Below are 18,446 nucleotides of genomic sequence, written 5' to 3' on the forward strand. Positions count from 1 at the left end.
ATTAAATATGTAAAGATACAACAGATCCATGAAACGTTTCCATTGATTTCTTCTAAGAGTTGTCTAAGAAATGCATGCACACCATTTCCATCATGAACAGTTTCAGTGTTTACTCCTTTTTTGGCCATTGATTGTGTCTGATATTAATGACATCTAACTACAGTATGTGGTGGAGAAAAGTCAGTTACATGTTCCATGTTAATAATAAAAATTCTACAACAGCAGATTTCTTTTGATAAACGAAAAAAAAGGTACACGCACACCAGTTTGGTTTGTTCAGATGAAAATCCAGCAGTCCTTCATTCCTTGGTGATTGTCTTCTACAGTGTTGCTCATTTTCAAAACTAATCTTTAGGTGCGTGAAGCTAACAGCTGGAATCTGTGCGATGTCACTACATTCACAATGGTAAGAACCTGATTTCCGTTCTTAACGGCAAATTTCTCCATGCCTCATGGAAACGCTTCCATCTAGTCCTCTCAGAACAGTGGAATCCGTTGGGCACTTCTGGTAATGGGTGAATCACTTTTCCCCCAAATTTTAGATGTCTGCAAGACTTGGCAGAGAGGAAGATATCTTTAATGGCTGTGGGACAGCTAGTGTAGCCTCTTGTTGAATTCGATAGAAGCTTGCAAAAATGGCAGATTCGGTGTTACCAGTATGAATGTGGCTCCCAAGAGTTTGTGGCCTCACCCAGGAGATCTTGATGCCACTTAGTAATGCCACTGTTCACATAATGTTTTGCAGGATGCTCTCTGAATTAGTGCACATACTCCACCAGTATTAATGTTGCAGTTTCAATAAACCCCTTCACCAAGTACAGAAATCATTATTGCCAGCAAAAACAATTCCACAAAGATTAAACGTCAATTTAAGGAAACGGTTCTGAATTCTGAAAATATATGGTGTTGGGGGGAGGGGTATTCAATCACAGCTTATTTTCTTAGATTCATCCATTTTCAGGTAAAGGGTTCACCATCAACTTCAGTGATCAGGCAGGATATAAAAAATATCAGCCAGTAGGACACGATAAATAATTTTAAAGAAATTACAAGAGCTATCTGTATGCAGCTGCAAACTCAACTTCTAATATCACTACCTCATAAAGTGTCTGAGATTTCTATGAAGTGGACAACAAAAAAACTAATACAAACTGGCCCTCAATCAGCTCCACTCTGTCTCAAATGGTAAGGATCCTAAACCCAAATCTTGTAGAGCCAATGCAGAGTCCACACACCTTGTATCCTAAATTGGTAGTTCATTACAAAGAAATCATAAAAGTCGTGAATAAAGATACTGCAGCCCTTCAGGAGTTTGAGATCCGCGTCCTTGGCGTTCAATGGTTCACAAACACCTCTACTCCGTAGTCGGCTTCCTGTGGAGGTTGGGGTGTCGTGCGCTGCACGTTGGGTGGGGGGCTAACCTTCCCCCTCCACTTGAAGGGCGCTGCGGTGGGGACGATCCGGTTGTGGCAGGTCAACTGGGGGTCGTGTAGCAGATTCCACATGAGCCAGATCTGAGGAACGGTCAGGCTGTGCACCACCATCAGCTCCCGGTAGAAGCAGGGGTCAAAGACCTGCAGGTTGGGCGCGGCCGAGGGCTTGACGATGCCGAACGTGCGGAAGCCCTCGTGACGGGACGGCTCCAGGCCAATCCGCAGAAGGCACATTCCCAGAAAGACGTCGTCGATGGGGAAGATCTCCACCTCCTGGCAGGCCCTGTGGAGCCGCCGAGCCGTGAACCCGGACATGACGAACCCACCGCCGCCCGCGTACGACGGGTATATCCCCTGGCCGTACACAATCTCAGGAACAAAGTACTTGCTGTTGCGACGGCGAATGGGCCGCGCGTGGAAGATGATGTCTCCCACAAAGAGGTCCCCACTGGCATTCTGTTCACGCAGCATCTCCAGGATATTGTCGATGTTGACGTAGACGTCCGCGTCGCCCTTGAAGATGAACTTGACTTCAGGGCAGGTGGTATTCACCCACTTGAGGAAGTGGGTCTCTTTCAGGGTCAGGTTGAAGAAAGTGTCCTCAAAGTCCCACAGAAGGATGTCTTGGAAGGTGCGGCTCTCGTAAGCCAGCAGACGATCCCACAGTGGGAGAGCGCTCTTGTTGTGGGGCACGCCCAACAGGAAGACCGTCTCCACCTGCACCCCGCCAGGGAACATGCCCTCCCGGCCCCAGGTGCGGCGGACTACCTGCCGCTTATGGAAATCAGCCGCGACCGACTTGATGGCAATGAGAAGGTAAGGGGGCTCCCCATTCTTCTCCACACATTTCGACGGCTGGTCTATCAGTAGGGTGAAGTCCCGGTTGTCTTTCTCAAGCAGATACTGTTGGAAGTCAAAGGGTGCGCGGGTTACCATGGCTGGCGGTGGCTGTTCGACCTTCTCGGCACCCTTGGACTTAGCCTGGGCCTGGGGTTTAGACTGAGGCTTAGCCTGGGACTTTGCCGGGGTTTTAGCCTGGACTTTAGCCTGGACCTTAATCTGCGGTTTAGGCTGAAGCTTAGGTTGAGATTTAGGCTGGAATCTGGGCTGGGGCTTGCGCTGGGACCGGGACTGGGAATGGGACTGAAAATGGAACTGGAAGAGAGCCTGGTTGGTGGGTCGATCCGGGGCCTGGGTAGGGGCCAGTCTCACCTCCTGGCTCCCGGTTACTGCCCCCAAGAGAGCCCGGGAGCTGGTGGCCTTTTCATCAAGTCGCCAGGTGTCCCAGTTGGGTGTGATGGCATGGTGGGCGTACAGAAGCAGGCAGAGCAGGACTAGGAGGAGGAAGGTGCACAGTAGGTCCCCTTTGAGGTGGAACCTCCTCATGGTGTCTGGGTGAAGATCACGCTTCGACTTTCCCCTTTTATATAACCCGCGCTATTTTTTTCCCATCCAAGATTTATTCTCTCCTCACCAGAGAACTGTGACGATTAGCCGCTTATATTTTTGTCATCATCTTAACGCAGCCCCGGGAAGCACTCTGGATCTGTGTTTCGTGCCCGGCATTCACTGATGCACGTGTCTTTCCTTGTCCGGCCCCATATTGCCAGGCCGTCTTCCCATTCTGCCTGTGCTTTGTTGAGTTGTTGCTGAAGGATTGTATTTGAGGAACAGGGCCTCCCCCGTCAGGCCCCTTTAGAGCATGCTGTCGAGTACTCCCTCTGGTGCTCAGCTGGAAGCTGGGGTAGGCCTGGAAATAAACGTAGATGAGTTACGGCATGCTTCAGAGGAGGTCACTGTTCCCAGCGACCACAGCCAACAACACCACAAGAACCTCAGAGTATCTAAACAGACCTTTACAATAATGTGATATGCTAAGATCCAACACTTAACAGTTAGGGAATGGTACGAGTAATGGATTGATTGATTAAGCATTACGTAGTTCGAATGTCCTGAGGGAAAGTACTTAGGGCGAGTTTATTACCTCCGACAACTGTTTTGAAAACGTGCATTTCGAAATATGCAATTCCATTGAAATGGAAATGTTACTTCAGTATTCCAGCAAATATCTCACACCCTATACCACTTAGCAACAAACTCATCTTTCTTGTACCTCAACCGGGTTACCAAATATTAAAATTCAGTTTAAATCAAACATCATGTCATGGAGAGCTAACTACCAAACTACTTACTAAACTATAAATATAGTCAAGCTATAAATACAATATAAAAGTACAGCCAATCAGTTTTTATATCATGGAATTTACATTCATATACTATATTTTACAGAAACAGCTGTTGAGTCTCCCCCATTTTCAGCTGTGCTAAAGTAAGTTAATGGACGAGTAAATCGAAGTAATAAGGTCTACGATCTGGTTGCATAGCCCTTAAATACAATAATTGCAGTAAGTTTACGACCCAATGATATCACCAATTATTTCACCAGGGATTCAGTACAGCTGCATTCACTTAATCTTTTTTTTTTGTTTTGGGGGGGCTTCTTGTCTTCTGTCTCCACTTGAATTCGGTGGTTACATAGTAAGTATGCTTTGACATTGACTTGCTGAGGAACCGTTGGAGGATTTTTTTTGAGATAGCCAGACAAATTCTGTCTGTACTATACACTACTCCTTCTGCTGCCATCCTCCATTTCATCATCAATAAAGACAAGTGAGCCTGTTCTGGAGACAGCCATACATGCCACGACACCCTCCATACTTCACAGACTGGGTGGATGGGGGGGGGGGGGGGTGTGCTCTGGTTCATGGGCGGCTCCATCCTTTCTCTACTCTTTCGGCTTTCCATTGCTTTGGTGAAGGTTTATTTTGGTCTCATCCATCCATACAATTTCATCCCGGAACTCTTAGTCTTACTTGTCTCCGTATTTTTTAGGTGAATTCTAATCTGGCCTTTCGATTCTTGCTGCTAATGATAGGTTTGCATCTTGCAGTGTAGCCTCTGTAATTCTGCTCTCAGAGTCTGATATTTTCATCCCTGCCCTCGGGAGACTGCTTGTGATGTCACTGACTGTTGTTTCAGGGTTTTTCTTAGGATTTGTCTGTCATCAACTGCAGTTGTCTTCATTGGCTAACCTGTATAGCGTTTATTTCTGAGTGAAATGAAAGAAAGTGGTCTTTTTCAAGACTTTCCAAACTGCTGCACTTGATACAGTTTCTGTGCTATATTTCTTAATGAATTCTACAGTACTGTCAGTTTACAGATTAGTTGTTTTACAGCTATAGTTAGGTCTTCATCTTTTCCACAGAAGATATCAAAGGCTAAAACCAAGACTAGACACTGACTGCTCTTTTATGCGTGAACAATTCATGCAAAAGAAAACATGTGAGCAACAGTTAACACCTGTTAGTCATCCGTTAACTTACTGACACAGCTGAAAATGGGGGGTGGGGGGTGGGGGGTGGCGGCAATACAAAAACAGCTGTTTCCATAAAATGGTAAAACATATATGCATGTAAAGACCATGAAATAAAAGGTGATTCTCTGTGCTTTCATCTCATGTTCTCATCTTATATATTTCACTCCTATCGTTTCATCTCAAATCCACATTCCTTAGCTGTATAGCACAAATATACAAATATACTTAGTTTCTCCATTATGAGAAAGGTTAACTTAATTAAGTATACTTAAACTAGCCTGATAACCAAATATTTGGTCTCACACTACCATTCAGTGGAAACTTCAGTCCTCTTCCTGTTTCCATTCCCGAGTCCTGCATGAGCAGGCTATGTACACATATAAGAAGCAGAGGTGCATGCTAAAGAGTAAATGGTATAGCGAGTGAGAGCACACAGCCGTTCTCCGCTATTTTCTGAGCAGCAGTGGGTGTTTGGCCGTTAAGACTGGTGGCCACCTCTGACGCACAACTGAGCAAAACACATCACTCACGCGTCTTCTATAGCAGTTGTACTGTACTCAAGGGTTCTGTTTCTAGGCAAAATTAAAGCCGCGAAGGAGCCGTGCCTGATGTGGGAGGAACGACCAGGGAAATGTACACATCAACAGGAGGTTATGCTATGTCATATATCAGAACTTTGACTGCACAAGGAACATTGGCATAATGCTCTGTCCATGGACCCTTATACTCCACTTCTCAAAATGCAAAAAATAACCAATTATAAAGGCAGGCGGAATTATTTTTGCAGATAGGTAATAAACAGTATAACTATCTTTTATTTTCCTGTGATTGACTACTTGGAATTCATTTTCAGGTTTAATCCATTTAAATGAAGGTAGAATGGTTATGCTTTTTTATTATTCTATGATTTGGCACATTTGGAACTGTGTATATTTTTCGTCCAAGACTATGCGTTTTGTTTTTTCAACAACTGAATTGTCTTTTCCTTTTCCTGACACCAGGGTCTTGTACCAATTACACACTATGAAATGAAAACAAGAAAGGACACGGATATGGCTCACTCCACTGGAATCCATGAGGAGCGAGAGTGAAGCAAGATAACAGCACCTTCGTTCTCCTTTGCTAGCTATGGTATGTTCACTTTTTCTTTTCTTTTTTTTTTGCATGCATCATAAATACCTATTTTGTATTTGTAAGTGAGGTATCACAAGTGTAGCACAATCTTAACAAAATTCCTTAAGGACAATGTGAAAAACAAGAATCATTGAGGCGAGAAATGAATACAAATTGTAAAGGTTCTAAAACGTTAATATAGAAGCATCAGTAGTCAGAAACAGTCTAAAGTCGACTTTTGTGAGCATTACTATTCAGAAGGCATTGAAAGGCCAGGCACACTAATTAGATAGTGAAGAAATATGATTAAATTCCCTCAGTCACTTAAATTTATTTCCAAATATGCGTAGACAATCTCAAAAGGGCCTACCACTCAGCTATCTATAGTTAAACAAACTCCAGGCTGACTGCTCAGCTAGGACAGGCTAGAAAGCAGGCTTACTTTTATACTACATTCATCATCCAGATGTCCAGCTAGCTGGATCTGGTTTCAGTACACACAACTCTGTCCCATGGTAAGCTGGCAACACACTAAAGAGGCCACTTCTAGAATGCTAAGTAGGTAGCAGAATTTTAACTTCAGGTTTAAATGTACTGTATATTAGTAAGTTCATACAATTACATTATTATTATGTTATTATTCTGTTATGGTTAGACTATGCTACAGAAAATATATCGGTCATATTTCTACAACATTCCTATTTACCACAATGATGCACCAAATAGTTTCTAAGACATCAATTTTGCTCTGCATTTGCTCTGCATTTGCTCTGCATTTGCAAAGAACTACAGCTGAGATGTAAACTCCTCTGATGCACTGGACCACATGCCAATGACTATTCTCCACACTAAAGGTCACATATTTCTGGAGGAGAGCAGGCATCAATCAGTGGAAGGGGCATTTCACCAACAGAGGACAACTTTTTAATAAAATACAGCAGTAACCAGAGCACAAGCAGATACTTTGCCATCTCTGGTATAAGACGATTAAGCTTTGTCCTGTCAAAATGGACATAGCCCAGGCTTTCACTTGTCATAGCCCAGTTATGCGGCCACCCAGTCCGGACTTGTTCCTGAGCCACTCAAAGGACCCGTTTATTTATTTTTCCTTTTTAAGTATGATAACGCTTCAGTCATGCAAATGGGCAGCTGCTATTCAAATAAACTGAACTACACTGTATGGTCAATAAGTATAGTAATATGCATGATGCCCCAAATGTATACTTATAAATGATATAATTATAGAATAATGCGGGAGTTATGGGTATGTAATCTGTTAACACCATACTAAACCAGTAGGGAGACAAGAAAGAACCTGCACGGAGCTCCTCACCTGTCACAGGTGAGCCCTGTGTGTTGGGATGAGGCTATTCTTATTCTCTGTCCATTTTAAGGTGCAGGGACAAAATGCAACATCTTTCCATTGCAACACACGTTTTGTATTTTGATGCATGCTCATCTTGTCTCGCTGGAAGGAAATCAAAGCATCCCAAATTAAATGGTCCTCTGACCACTCCCGGGCTCAACCAAAGGCAGCACTGTATACATTTTTAAAGCAGAAATGTTGTGCGTGTGTGTATGTATGCTTGAATGTGTATGTATGTTTGAATGCAAGCATATATTACATAATGTTAAATAAATCCCGCCCATGGGTAGTTGGGTTAAGGAACATTTTGTTCTGTAATTGCAATGTTACGTAACTGTCTGTATGTTAAGATTTCTGAAACAAAAGGCTAATGTACTTCATATACTCCATCTACTCTTACAACCATGTAAACCTTTTATTTATGAGCTATGTAAATATACTAAATGTTATGCTTGGATTTGGGAAAGAAGTTATTTTTTGCAAGAAAAAAAATGAAAAGAAAAAAAATCTACCAAGAAAAAATATACAGACAAATGACAGTTTTCCCCCATACTGGCAAGCTGAGAACAGACGATTTTGGAAAGCAGGCTGGCTCAAATTTCATGGCAGGGGCTGGACGAGATAGCGACAACGACTTTTTCATATCAGACTTGTATAACGTTTACATTTAAACCTAAACGTTACATACAAAGAGTCAACTGTTCAACTTATTCCAATCGCTCCACAACGTTTGATGGGTCAGAAAGCATCAATAGCAATTCCACTAAACGACAGTGAAATTACCGGACGAGCAGAAGCAGAGCGCCTCGTTCTGGCACCAAATAACGGTAATGATTCGCGCGCAGCTGCTTAAAACAAACTGATAGTACGTCCAGAGCTAGTAATTAAAATAAGCATCGACACCAATCCTGATTTGAACGTACGTATTGTTTACGTGCTGTGAATCGTGGACATCCGTCACACTTACCACGCTGGAAACGGCGACTCAGCAACGCGACTGCTGGACTCCGCTGCCAAACGCCAACATCTGGTTTCTATATAAAATTGCACATTCACAGAACACTGTCGGAGATTCCCGAACAACGAAGTTTTAGGGGTTTGTTTCCAAAAGTAAGATAAAGACGTATATATGGCATTTTTGCGATAGTCTCCTTTTCCTTAAGGTTTGAAGAAAAGCGTGCAGGTTTGGCAGTGCTTACCTTTTATAAGACGTGCTTTTTCCACTGTTCACGTGATACTCCGAGGAGTTAATTCCAGCCGCGAGCCAGATGCCAGCGAAGCAACTGGAGACGGTCGTGCGCCTGGAGGAGCGGCACCAAGAAACTGAATATTGATGAGCTGCAAGTATGGTTTCCAGCTGCAGAACTTTTGTACTTTCAAAGCTATGATTGATGTTCTGGCAGTACTGCTCCATATGTTTAGTGTTTCCTCACAACTGCATCCCTCTTTTACGGCCATTTAAGTTGGCCTCATCCTGGAAAAAATGCCTATGACCAGTACATTCAGCCTTATGCCTTACATAAAACAATCAATTCTTTTGAACAGAAAACCCCCTAAGGCTCAAGGTTTACACAGTATAATTTTAATTTTAATTAATATATAAATATACACAGGACACAGTGTCAAGTCCACTGCTTCTTTCAAGCTAGAGAAAAACACAGTACTACAACTAGCACTCTCAAGGGTTTTTAAGTAAACATTGAAAATATTTTTCTTTGGCTACAAAAACACATTTGCCATCTTTTGACAGATATTTTCCTCTCAGTCACAATTCTGCATGTCACTTCAGTCACAATTTCCCTTTTCGGGGTGGGGGAGGGGAGACGGGACTTTCCGTTAAAGGCTGGTGTCTTGAGTTCATAGGAATGCCACAGATATATCTCTTATCCTGCCTCGCGGAATGTTTCACTCGCTTTGCAAACCGCAGGCCTAGTGTCCCCTCCCACCTGGGGGTTTGTTCTCGTGTCAGGGGCGAGGAGTGGGTGGGAGGGGTGAGGTCTCTTCCTGGATTTTTGGTCTCTCATTTGGGGGGTCTTCCTCAGGAGGACGCGGTCCCCGCCCTCATGACTTTGAAGAGAGCGTTGACGTTGTTGCTTTTGATGGCATCTCGGCACGCCGTGATCACCTGGTTCTTCGGCTTCCCCACTGAGAGACAAAGACCAGGGGAGCGTGACTTCATCGGCCATGACTGATAGTGGACATATATGCTCTATAGATGTGTGCACACACCACAGATACTGTGCACGCACACACATACACACACAAACCATACACACACATGCCACATGTACATGCACACACATACCATACACACAAACACACACACACACCATACACATGTACATACACACATACCATACACACAAACAAACCATACACACGTACATGCACACACATACCATACACATAAACACACACACAAACCATACACATGTACATGCACACACATACCATACACATAAACACACACACAAACCATACACATGTACATGCACACACATACCACATACACAAACACACACACAAACCATACACACAGATATCATACATACACACACACACACACACCATACACACAAACACACACACACGCCTATACACACAAGACTCAAAGAACCATACAAATCATATACAATTACATACATACAATTATATAATCACTGAACAATTTATTATGTATTTATTATACTTATTTTTTAGACTTATTAAGTCTGTTGCTGCTGTAGCCTATCCACTTAGAGGTTTGATGTGTGTTGTGCGTTTCAGAGATGCTCTTCTGCTTACCACTGTTGTAATGTGTGGTTATCTGCCTTACTGTCACCTTCCTGTAAGTCTGTCCCTTCTCCTCTGGCCTCTCTCATTAACAACGCGTTTCTGCCCGCAGAACTTCTGTTCACAGGATTTTTTTTTGTTTTTCCCCACCATTCTCTGCAAACTCTCGATCAACAGGTTCTGAGGTACTCAAACCACCTTGTCTGGAACCAACAATCATTCCACAGTCAAAGTAACTTAGATGACATTTTTTTCTCCATTCTGATGGTTGATGTGAACATTAACAGAAGTTCCTAAGCAGTATCTGCATGATTTTATGCATTGCACTGCTGCCAGACAACTGGCTGATTAGATAATCGCATGAATAAGTAGGTGTACTTTATTGTTCCTAATAAAGTGCTCAGTGAGTGTATATACAGAAACCATGTACATGAAACCGAACACACACACACACACACCACAAAAACCAATGTATACATGTGAAGACACACACAGATACCAATCTTGTACATACCGTACATATATGCCACCATGTTATACTAGACTCGACTGAGATTCGAATGTGGGTTTGAGCAGAGGGGTCAGCAGTGTAGTGTCATGATTAGAGAACTAAGCTTTAGGTTTAAGTCAGGCACGAGTCTCTGGAGGGGCACTACTTCCATTTTTAATTAATTTGCATTGCTTCAGTTAATATCCAGGATATGAGCATCTGCTACCTCGGTACATAGTTAACTATAACTAGTACTAACTATAACTATAACGGGGCGACATTGACTCAGGCGGTAAAAGCAGTTGTCTGGCATTCAGAGGATTGCCTGTTCGATCCCACCCTGGTTGTGTCAAAGTGTCCCTGAGCAAGACATCTAACCCCTAAATGCTCCCGACGAGCTGATTGGTATCTTGCATGGCAGCCAATCGCCGTTGGTGTGTGAGTGTGTGTATGAATGAATGGGTGAATGAGAAGCATCAATTGTACAGCGCTTTGGATAAAGGCGCGATATACATGCCAACCATTTAGCGTTAACCATATAACTATACGGGTGAACTTAGCATTGGTAGCAGCAGCCCCCTTACCTCGCAGCCGGCCTGCTCTTTGGATGGCCTGGTTGACGGACTTGAGGCAGCTGATGAGGGCATTGTGATTGTTGGAGCGTATCTTGTACTCGTTTATCAGGTCCCTGTTCAGGTCATACAGCTCAATGTAGCGCTTCTTCATGGTCGGCCTGGGATGGGCCAGAGAGTGGGGGGACAGGGAAGAAGATCCTAATTTATCATGCAATAAACCTATGAAGATTACCTTATGAAGTGAAAAATATATTCCTAGGCCTGCACGGAATCTGATGAAAACCCGGCGGAATTCCGACGAATTCGAAGGTTGAAAGTCATAAACAAGTGAAAACAACATTGTCCCCTCTCGCAAGTTAGTAGTAGCAAGCTAGTTAGTGAGTAGCTAGTTCGTATTAAAAGTGAAAGAAAACAAAGAATTTGATTTACTATACAGGAGCCAAGTGGGCTTAATTTATGTGCAATGAATATGGCAAGGACTTTTACTACAATGGGGGAGTAGAGTGTAGTTTGTCAGCACTAAGCAGCCTACCTCAAGCAACAGACGTTACTTGTGAATCTCAAGTCACTTCCACAACATGCAAGAAGGCGAGTGTTTGGTTTAGGCAAGTACCACGTTACTACTAGCTTGCTAACATTTTGAATTCGTTCAGAATTTATCACGAAATTGGCTGAAGTTAACACTAGACAGATTTGCCTGTCACAACGATTATCTCTCTAATCGCTATTTCTGTCACTTAGGCTACGTAAGTAGCAAGTTATTTATTGATGCTCCACCGAAAGTACGCAAAACAGTTGATTGAACATTTCCAAATCTACGGTACCAGTAGTGCCTTACAGCGCTCGATCCAGTGGAGCTGGCCTTGAGCAGTTTCAGCCCAATCTACTCGCACACGTGTGTGGGTACTACAACACCTTGTTAACTTAAAAAAAATGTTTCATATATGTATATTCCTGAAACCAGAAGTGACGTTTTCCATAAACAGGAAGTGACTTATTTTCTGAAACCGAAAGTGATGTATTTCCTGAAACCGGAAGTGACGTATTTCCGTAAACTGGAAGTGATGTGTTTTCTGAAACCGGAAGTGACATTTTCGTAAAACCGGAAGTGAATCTTTTCTGAAAATCCAGTGAGCAGCAGTTCTGCAGACAGAAACGTCTTGTTAATAAGAGACGTCAGAGGAGAATGTCCAGACTAGTCAAAGCTGACAGGAAGGAGACAGTTACGCAAGTAGCGTAATTGAATAATTGCGCTTATATTATGTCAATTTTATCTTCAGGGCTAAATCATGAAGTAAGTTTCTTCTTCCAAATAGAAACACCGCTTTTTTACGACCTTTACTACCTCTTTACTACTTTTTAAGAAAAGTCATGGAAAGAGGAGCATATTGCATTGCATATGATGTATGTTAGAGAAATTGAATTTTTGGAGGGTGGGGAGTCGATCTGACTGCCGTTAAATGAGGAGGGGGAAACAGAGCTGTAGACTATGGCTCTGGGGGCAGGAATACGTGCCGCTGCGTGAAAGGACATTGATTGGAGGAAAATCTACATTAATTTCATCTAAATACATGCCCGCTGGTACACAATGACGTTTTCCAGGAGGTTGATGGAAAAAAAACGTTGGTGTGAAAATACACAAGTATTAAAATGTTTTAATGTTTTTGGAATATATACTTCAAGACATGTTTGTATGGTCATGAAGAATTGACTAAATTGAGGAAAATGTGAATTTTGATTTCAGCATGTCTGTAAAGTCAAAAACACCCAATGGCCTTTCTAGTGTTAAACTGCCATCAGTTTGTAACTGCTATCTCTTGAACAATGTGCACATTTATTCTTAATATGTTCATGGCTGATCTATGAACTCCAAGTGCATTTTTTCAGTCAGTTTTCAAATTCAATTATAGTTTTACGTACAAGTCTGTCCCAATATTTGAAATTTCACACTTTTGCAATTCTTGGTAACTGAAATAAAAATGTTGAATTCTGATTACATAGATTTTTATATTTTTTACTTCCTGTAACACTGTGGTCCTCTCAGCTTGGATTAAAACATTTTCCGTGGCCAAATTTGCCTGAATGACTGAAATACAGTTCTGGAGCGAAAATTCATACCACAGATTTTCCTCTGGAAACCCTGCAGAAAACCCCAAAAAAGTCTGCAGATTCCGTCTGGGCCTATATCTTTCTGTGATTAACTTTTTTGTGTATCGGTATATTTAGTTTGGCTAGGTAAGCAGTGTTTGGCTAGTTAAGTTTGGTCACTTTTGCTTTGTTGTTTGTTTGTTTGTTAAAAAAAAAAAAATAAAATAAAAAAAAGATTCAAATAGGCCCTGGTCCTTTGTTGTACAGGTAGCAGTTCAAATTGTACTTCCCTCTAGGGTCTTTCAGGGCACTTATCCCTGGTTATGGGTATGCACTTCGTTGTACGTCGCTCTGGATAAGAGCGTCTGCCAAATGCCATTAATGTAATGTAATGTAATATATAATCCTTATTATTATAACTGCATATGCTTTGAGCTGTTATGGGTTTTATGTACTTAACATATGCACTAGATTAACCTGGCACCAGCTGCATACTATGGAGTATGCACTTATTCAATAAAAGTGGTTATTCAATAAGTGCATTCTCAATAACAGCTGATTACACCATCCATACATGGTCAGATATGTGGTAAAATAGATCAGCTGATTCACATTTCTAGTTTTCACTGATGAAGCACGTTTATGAGTACACAAAGCGCCTCCTGTGTTCAGCATCCCGTGTCCCCCAAGGGTTTTGTGTGTGAAAGCAGTGTTAGATTACTACAGCACCCTGTTAACTGCCTGCCCGTATACTTTCTCTAAAGAAACTATATCTAGTTTGGAATGCAACTGCTAAAAATACAACCCAAATGTGTATTTGTTTGCCATTTTCAAGTTTAGGATTTCCAAATGTTATTCTGACCTGGGGCTGAGGAGATCAGGGGGTCAGGGGGTCAGGGGGTCAAAGGGTCAGGGGCCAGGGTTCACTCACATGTCGCCCATCAGTCGCGCGTCCTCGGCTTGCACCAGCATGTTGCGGATGTGGTTGGAGTGGTCGGCCATGGCTGCCGTCAGCTTCTGATGGACTGAGTGAAAGTCATCCACCTGACAACAGCAGCGCAGGGTTAGAGTTATGCTCTTTGTTTTTATCAATATCAATATTTAATTAGACCAAATACTTATATGACCTGACATTTTATATAAATGTATTGATGAAGTCAAAAATCACAGCTGGTAATTGTGTTTTGGTCCCTTTATCAAGTGTTTTCCTGTGGTCTAATCAACAGGTGGCCCAGCATTGGGGTACAGTGCAAATTTAGTAAATGATCCATGGTAAACAGTGGAAACAAAGACACATTCACACTGTGGCAAGGGTGCGGTTTGCGGAAAGGAAGCAGAGAGAAGTAGAGAGAGGTACATTCAAGAGAAGTAAAGCTCAAAATGAATATTTTGAAGGAAAAATCTTAATCTAAATGGCAGGGCTGGGCAATATGGACAAAATATCATGAATACAGGCTAATGTTTTGGATGTTCTTTAGTTTGAGCCAAATTGGAGCGGTTGATTTTTTACGGAATGACCAAATTGCACAACCGGTAAACTGAAGTATACTGTAACCACCACAGAAACATAAGGATTGATCAAAATTTTGTAATAAATATCACTATTTTTATTTGAAATATAAACACAGAACGGTGAGATATCCTGAATATCATCCCAAATTTGGATAGCATAGTAAACAAAAACCCCAATGTGCAACCTATAGGTTACTATATAAAATATTCAATATTTTAAAATCCAAGCCTCTAGGTTCATAATGAAAAAAATACACTTTGAGGTAGGGCTATACAACATATGAACGACTATTAAATGTTTTTTTAATAACAATCATCATTGTCCTATAGCATTTCGGCTTTCCTCCATGTCCACGTGAAATGCTTCCGGGGAAAAAAGAAAAAGAAAACCACTCCTATCTATTGGGTGTTGATATTACCCTGCAGCTTCCATGGATCACAGAAAAGAAAGATGGTTGTTATTACGCTTTTAAAAAAACATTTGATAATGGGCGATATGGTGTATCGCCCAGCCGTACTCATTAGGCTGGTTTAAAAGTGCAGCCAGATGCAGCAGATGCTGGGAGGCTTCACTGCTGGCTTCTATTGGATCCAACTCCAACGTGCGCTTCCAATAACCTTCACTTTTAACTTCAATGGGTTACACTCTCAATAAGTGTGAATGACTGAGCAAAGTTAATGAGCAGTTAATCTTCGCGTTAGGAACAATGCGTAATCAGAAGTAACTTAAAACAGTAACCTAGGACATCACGTTTTTTCTTGCATTTAAAAAAAAAAAAGAAAAGAAAAAAGAATGCTCGGGGGAGAAAGGCTTAATTTAGGCTAAATTTTACACAGATGTTTTTTGTTTTCATAGCTTTTCTGCATTTGCTTTTTTCCCAGGGTTTCCAAATATAATTTAAATCTTTGTTTCCAAAATCTTCTCTGTACATTTTGTTCCCAATATCAAGTCACGTGTTCCTGATGAAATGGTTTCATTTAATTCAAGACTGAAAATTCACATACATTTCATTTCGCACAACTCTATTCCAACGCCTCTATTCCATACAGAGGCAGATGTATTTTATTGCTTGGGATAATTGTCCTTTTATTTTCTGCAACAATTAATGAATACATATAAAAAGGATTGTTAGAGGCCTTCACCGGTCTGTAACTGCAATGTCAGTTTTTGAAACTGGCACGCTGTCAAGGTACCTGCCACTGATATCACAGTACCATCAACTGGAAGACAAGTATGCAGGTAGATCATAACAAGTAAATAAATACATAGAGACTGAGATAGACATTTAATTTTTTTTTTATATAGGGGTGTCTTAGTACATTGCAAACTCTGTATCATAATGTTGCAATGTTTTTTTTTTTTAATATTCATTGAATGAAAAAAAAAAAAATATATATATATATATATATATATATATATATATAAAATACCATTGATGACTGATGAAAGTATACCATTGCAGGAATTCAATCTGGCCAAGGCGCCCAGCTCTGCTTGACAGTAAAATGTGATAAACATCTACTACATTACAAGAGTCCCTAAAGCCCCATAATGTGTATTGCAGAACTTGGTGCTTGTGAATTTCTCTAAGTCCAATCGTTCAGTTGCCCTGGACTTAAAAAGGGCCTGTTTTCCCTTTTAATTCAAACAAAAGGCAACTGAAGACTTGAAAAACATTTTTGAAATGTTGTCGTCATATGTGCAGGTGCGCATCTGTGGGAACCCACCTCTGTCAGTGTCGCCCGCACCTCTTCAAAATAGCCCGGGAAATCAGCCTCCGCCTGCAGGTCATCAATGGCCAGGAAGGAGGCCAGAGATTGGATCAGGTCCCCCGCAAGGTCAATGTCATCTGTCTTTAACGTGATCTGATTGGACAGGAGGGGGGATTTAATACGAATGAAACACATTGTATTAAACTAGTTTTATGAATTATTGTTCAAGGTTCTTAGAAGGACTGCATGTAGAGGGGTGTCCTTCATCATCTGCCACTCTCTCACTGATGTGTAGAGCCCTACTTTTGTGATGCATGGGAGACATTTTGGCTAAAAGTTATTGCTTAGGTCAGCCACATTCACTATTAAGGCTGGAAGATTCAGGTATACCAGGGCTCTTGTTTATATTACTTACAGCTGTGTTCAAGAAAATAGCAGTACAACATCAGTAAACTGATGAACCATTGTTATTAGTAGTAGTGATATTTCTGCATGGCAAATAATTTACTTGTAGATGTAGTAGTGTAATAGAAAAACAACAGACCCAACCGTCATGACAAGCACGCTGCTTGTTCTCACTCGTTCATTGAAAGGGGTGTTTTCAAAATAATAGCAGTGTGGAGTTTAATTAGATAATTAATTCATTCTGTGAAAAAACAGGTGTCATTAATTTTCCTGTTTGTGAAGGGAAGGGAAGCAAATGTTTCACACATTGTTATAAAATATATTTCCTTCTGAATTGCTAAGTAAAATGGGCCGTTCCATTCGAGGAACAACATCATTTCATTTAAAAGTTGATTGGAGAGGGGTAAAACATATAAATAAATGCAGCAAATTATAGGATGCTCAACTAAAATGATCACAAATGCTTTAAAATGGCAACAAAAACCTGAAACAACTACTGTTAAAACGGATCAAAGAATAGTCTGAATGGCAAAGATTCAGCCAGTCATCAGCTCCAGAAAGATCAAAGATGATCTACAACCTGTAATGCTGTTACAGTCAGAAGAGTCATTTGATCAAAGCTAAGCTATCAGCAAGAAGCCCCTGTAAAGCACCATTGTTGAAAAAACAGCATGTGCAGAATAATCGGTTAAAATTTGCCATGGGACACATCCATGGTCCAAAGAGAAATGGTGTAACATTCTGTGGATTGATGAGAGTAAAACAGTTATTTTCGGGTCTAGTGGTCGTCAACAGTACATCAGACGACCTCCGGGTACTGAATTCAAGCCACAAAAATCATGGTATGGGGATGTTTTTCATACTACGGTGTTGGGTTCGTATACCAGGAATCATGGATCAGTTTGAATACATCAAAATACTTTAAGAGATTATGTTGCTGTATGCCGAAGAGGAAATGCCCCTAAAATGGGTGTTTCAACAAGACGACCCCAAATATGCGAGTAAGCGAGCAACATCTTGGTTCCAGACAAGAAGGATTGAGGTAATGGAGTGGCCAGCTCCATCCCCAACCTCAACCCCATTGAAAACTTGTGAGGTGACATTAAAAATGCAGTTTCTGAAGCAAAACCCAAAAATTCATAGGGACTGTGTAATGTAGTTTCTTCATCCTGGGCTGAAATACCTGTTTCTAGGTGTTAGAGGTTGGTTGACTAGATGCCACACAGATGTGCAGCAGTCAAAAACAATGGTTATGCAACTAAATATTAGTTCAGTCATTTAAAGTGACGTTAAATCGTTACAAATTTCTTCAGTTTATACAGTAAGTATTTGAGTTGGAAGAAAAACATTGACTTTTTTTGAACAGATTAATATTCCTTTTCTGCACACGCAGACTTCATAAGATTTGTTAATGCTTTGATTTGGAATTGAATGTGTAATGTTTCCACTACATTTGAAATATGGAAATAAAAGCTATTGAAAAATATTTGCACTTTATTCACTTTTTTAAATTCACTGCTATTTATTTGAACACAACTGTATTAGTGCTTAAACATACGTGTAGAAAATGTGAAAAAGAAGTAAACCTTGCACAAAGTGTATA

The 18,446-nt window shown here is 41.2% G+C and overlaps 2 protein-coding genes across 7 annotated transcripts in view; both read right to left on the minus strand.

The window, feature by feature from the left end:
• Positions 1-90: 90 nt before the first annotated feature.
• Positions 91-8,590, minus strand: b3gnt9 (UDP-GlcNAc:betaGal beta-1,3-N-acetylglucosaminyltransferase 9). 2 transcript variants are annotated; one of them, XM_061246361.1, is made up of 2 exons: positions 8,488-8,590; positions 91-3,183 (listed from the first exon to the last, which is right to left on the minus strand). In XM_061246361.1, the coding sequence occupies exon 2, from the start codon at positions 2,817-2,819 to the stop codon at positions 1,335-1,337; it is 1,485 nt and encodes a 494-aa protein (XP_061102345.1). In that variant the 5' UTR covers positions 2,820-3,183; positions 8,488-8,590; the 3' UTR covers positions 91-1,334. The 2 variants fall into 2 exon arrangements, with proteins under 2 accessions (XP_061102345.1, XP_061102346.1); XM_061246362.1 differs by lacking the exon at positions 8,488-8,590 and adding an exon at positions 8,256-8,457.
• Positions 8,591-8,854: 264 nt separating this feature from the next.
• bbs2 (Bardet-Biedl syndrome 2) overlaps positions 8,855-18,446 on the minus strand; it is a 28,808-nt gene continuing 19,216 nt past the window's right edge. For all 5 annotated transcript variants that reach the window (XM_061245862.1, XM_061245859.1, XM_061245860.1 and 2 more), the window contains 4 exons: positions 16,454-16,591; positions 14,145-14,257; positions 11,135-11,283; positions 8,855-9,433 (listed from right to left, as the gene is read on the minus strand). In XM_061245862.1, the coding sequence (XP_061101846.1) occupies positions 9,327-9,433; positions 11,135-11,283; positions 14,145-14,257; positions 16,454-16,591 (507 nt within the window). In that variant the 3' untranslated portion in view covers positions 8,855-9,326. The remainder of the gene's footprint in view (positions 9,434-11,134; positions 11,284-14,144; positions 14,258-16,453; positions 16,592-18,446) is intronic.

Source organism: Conger conger, chromosome 6 (genome assembly GCF_963514075.1).
Source record: "Conger conger chromosome 6, fConCon1.1, whole genome shotgun sequence".
NCBI classification, from domain to species: Eukaryota; Metazoa; Chordata; class Actinopteri; order Anguilliformes; family Congridae; genus Conger; species Conger conger.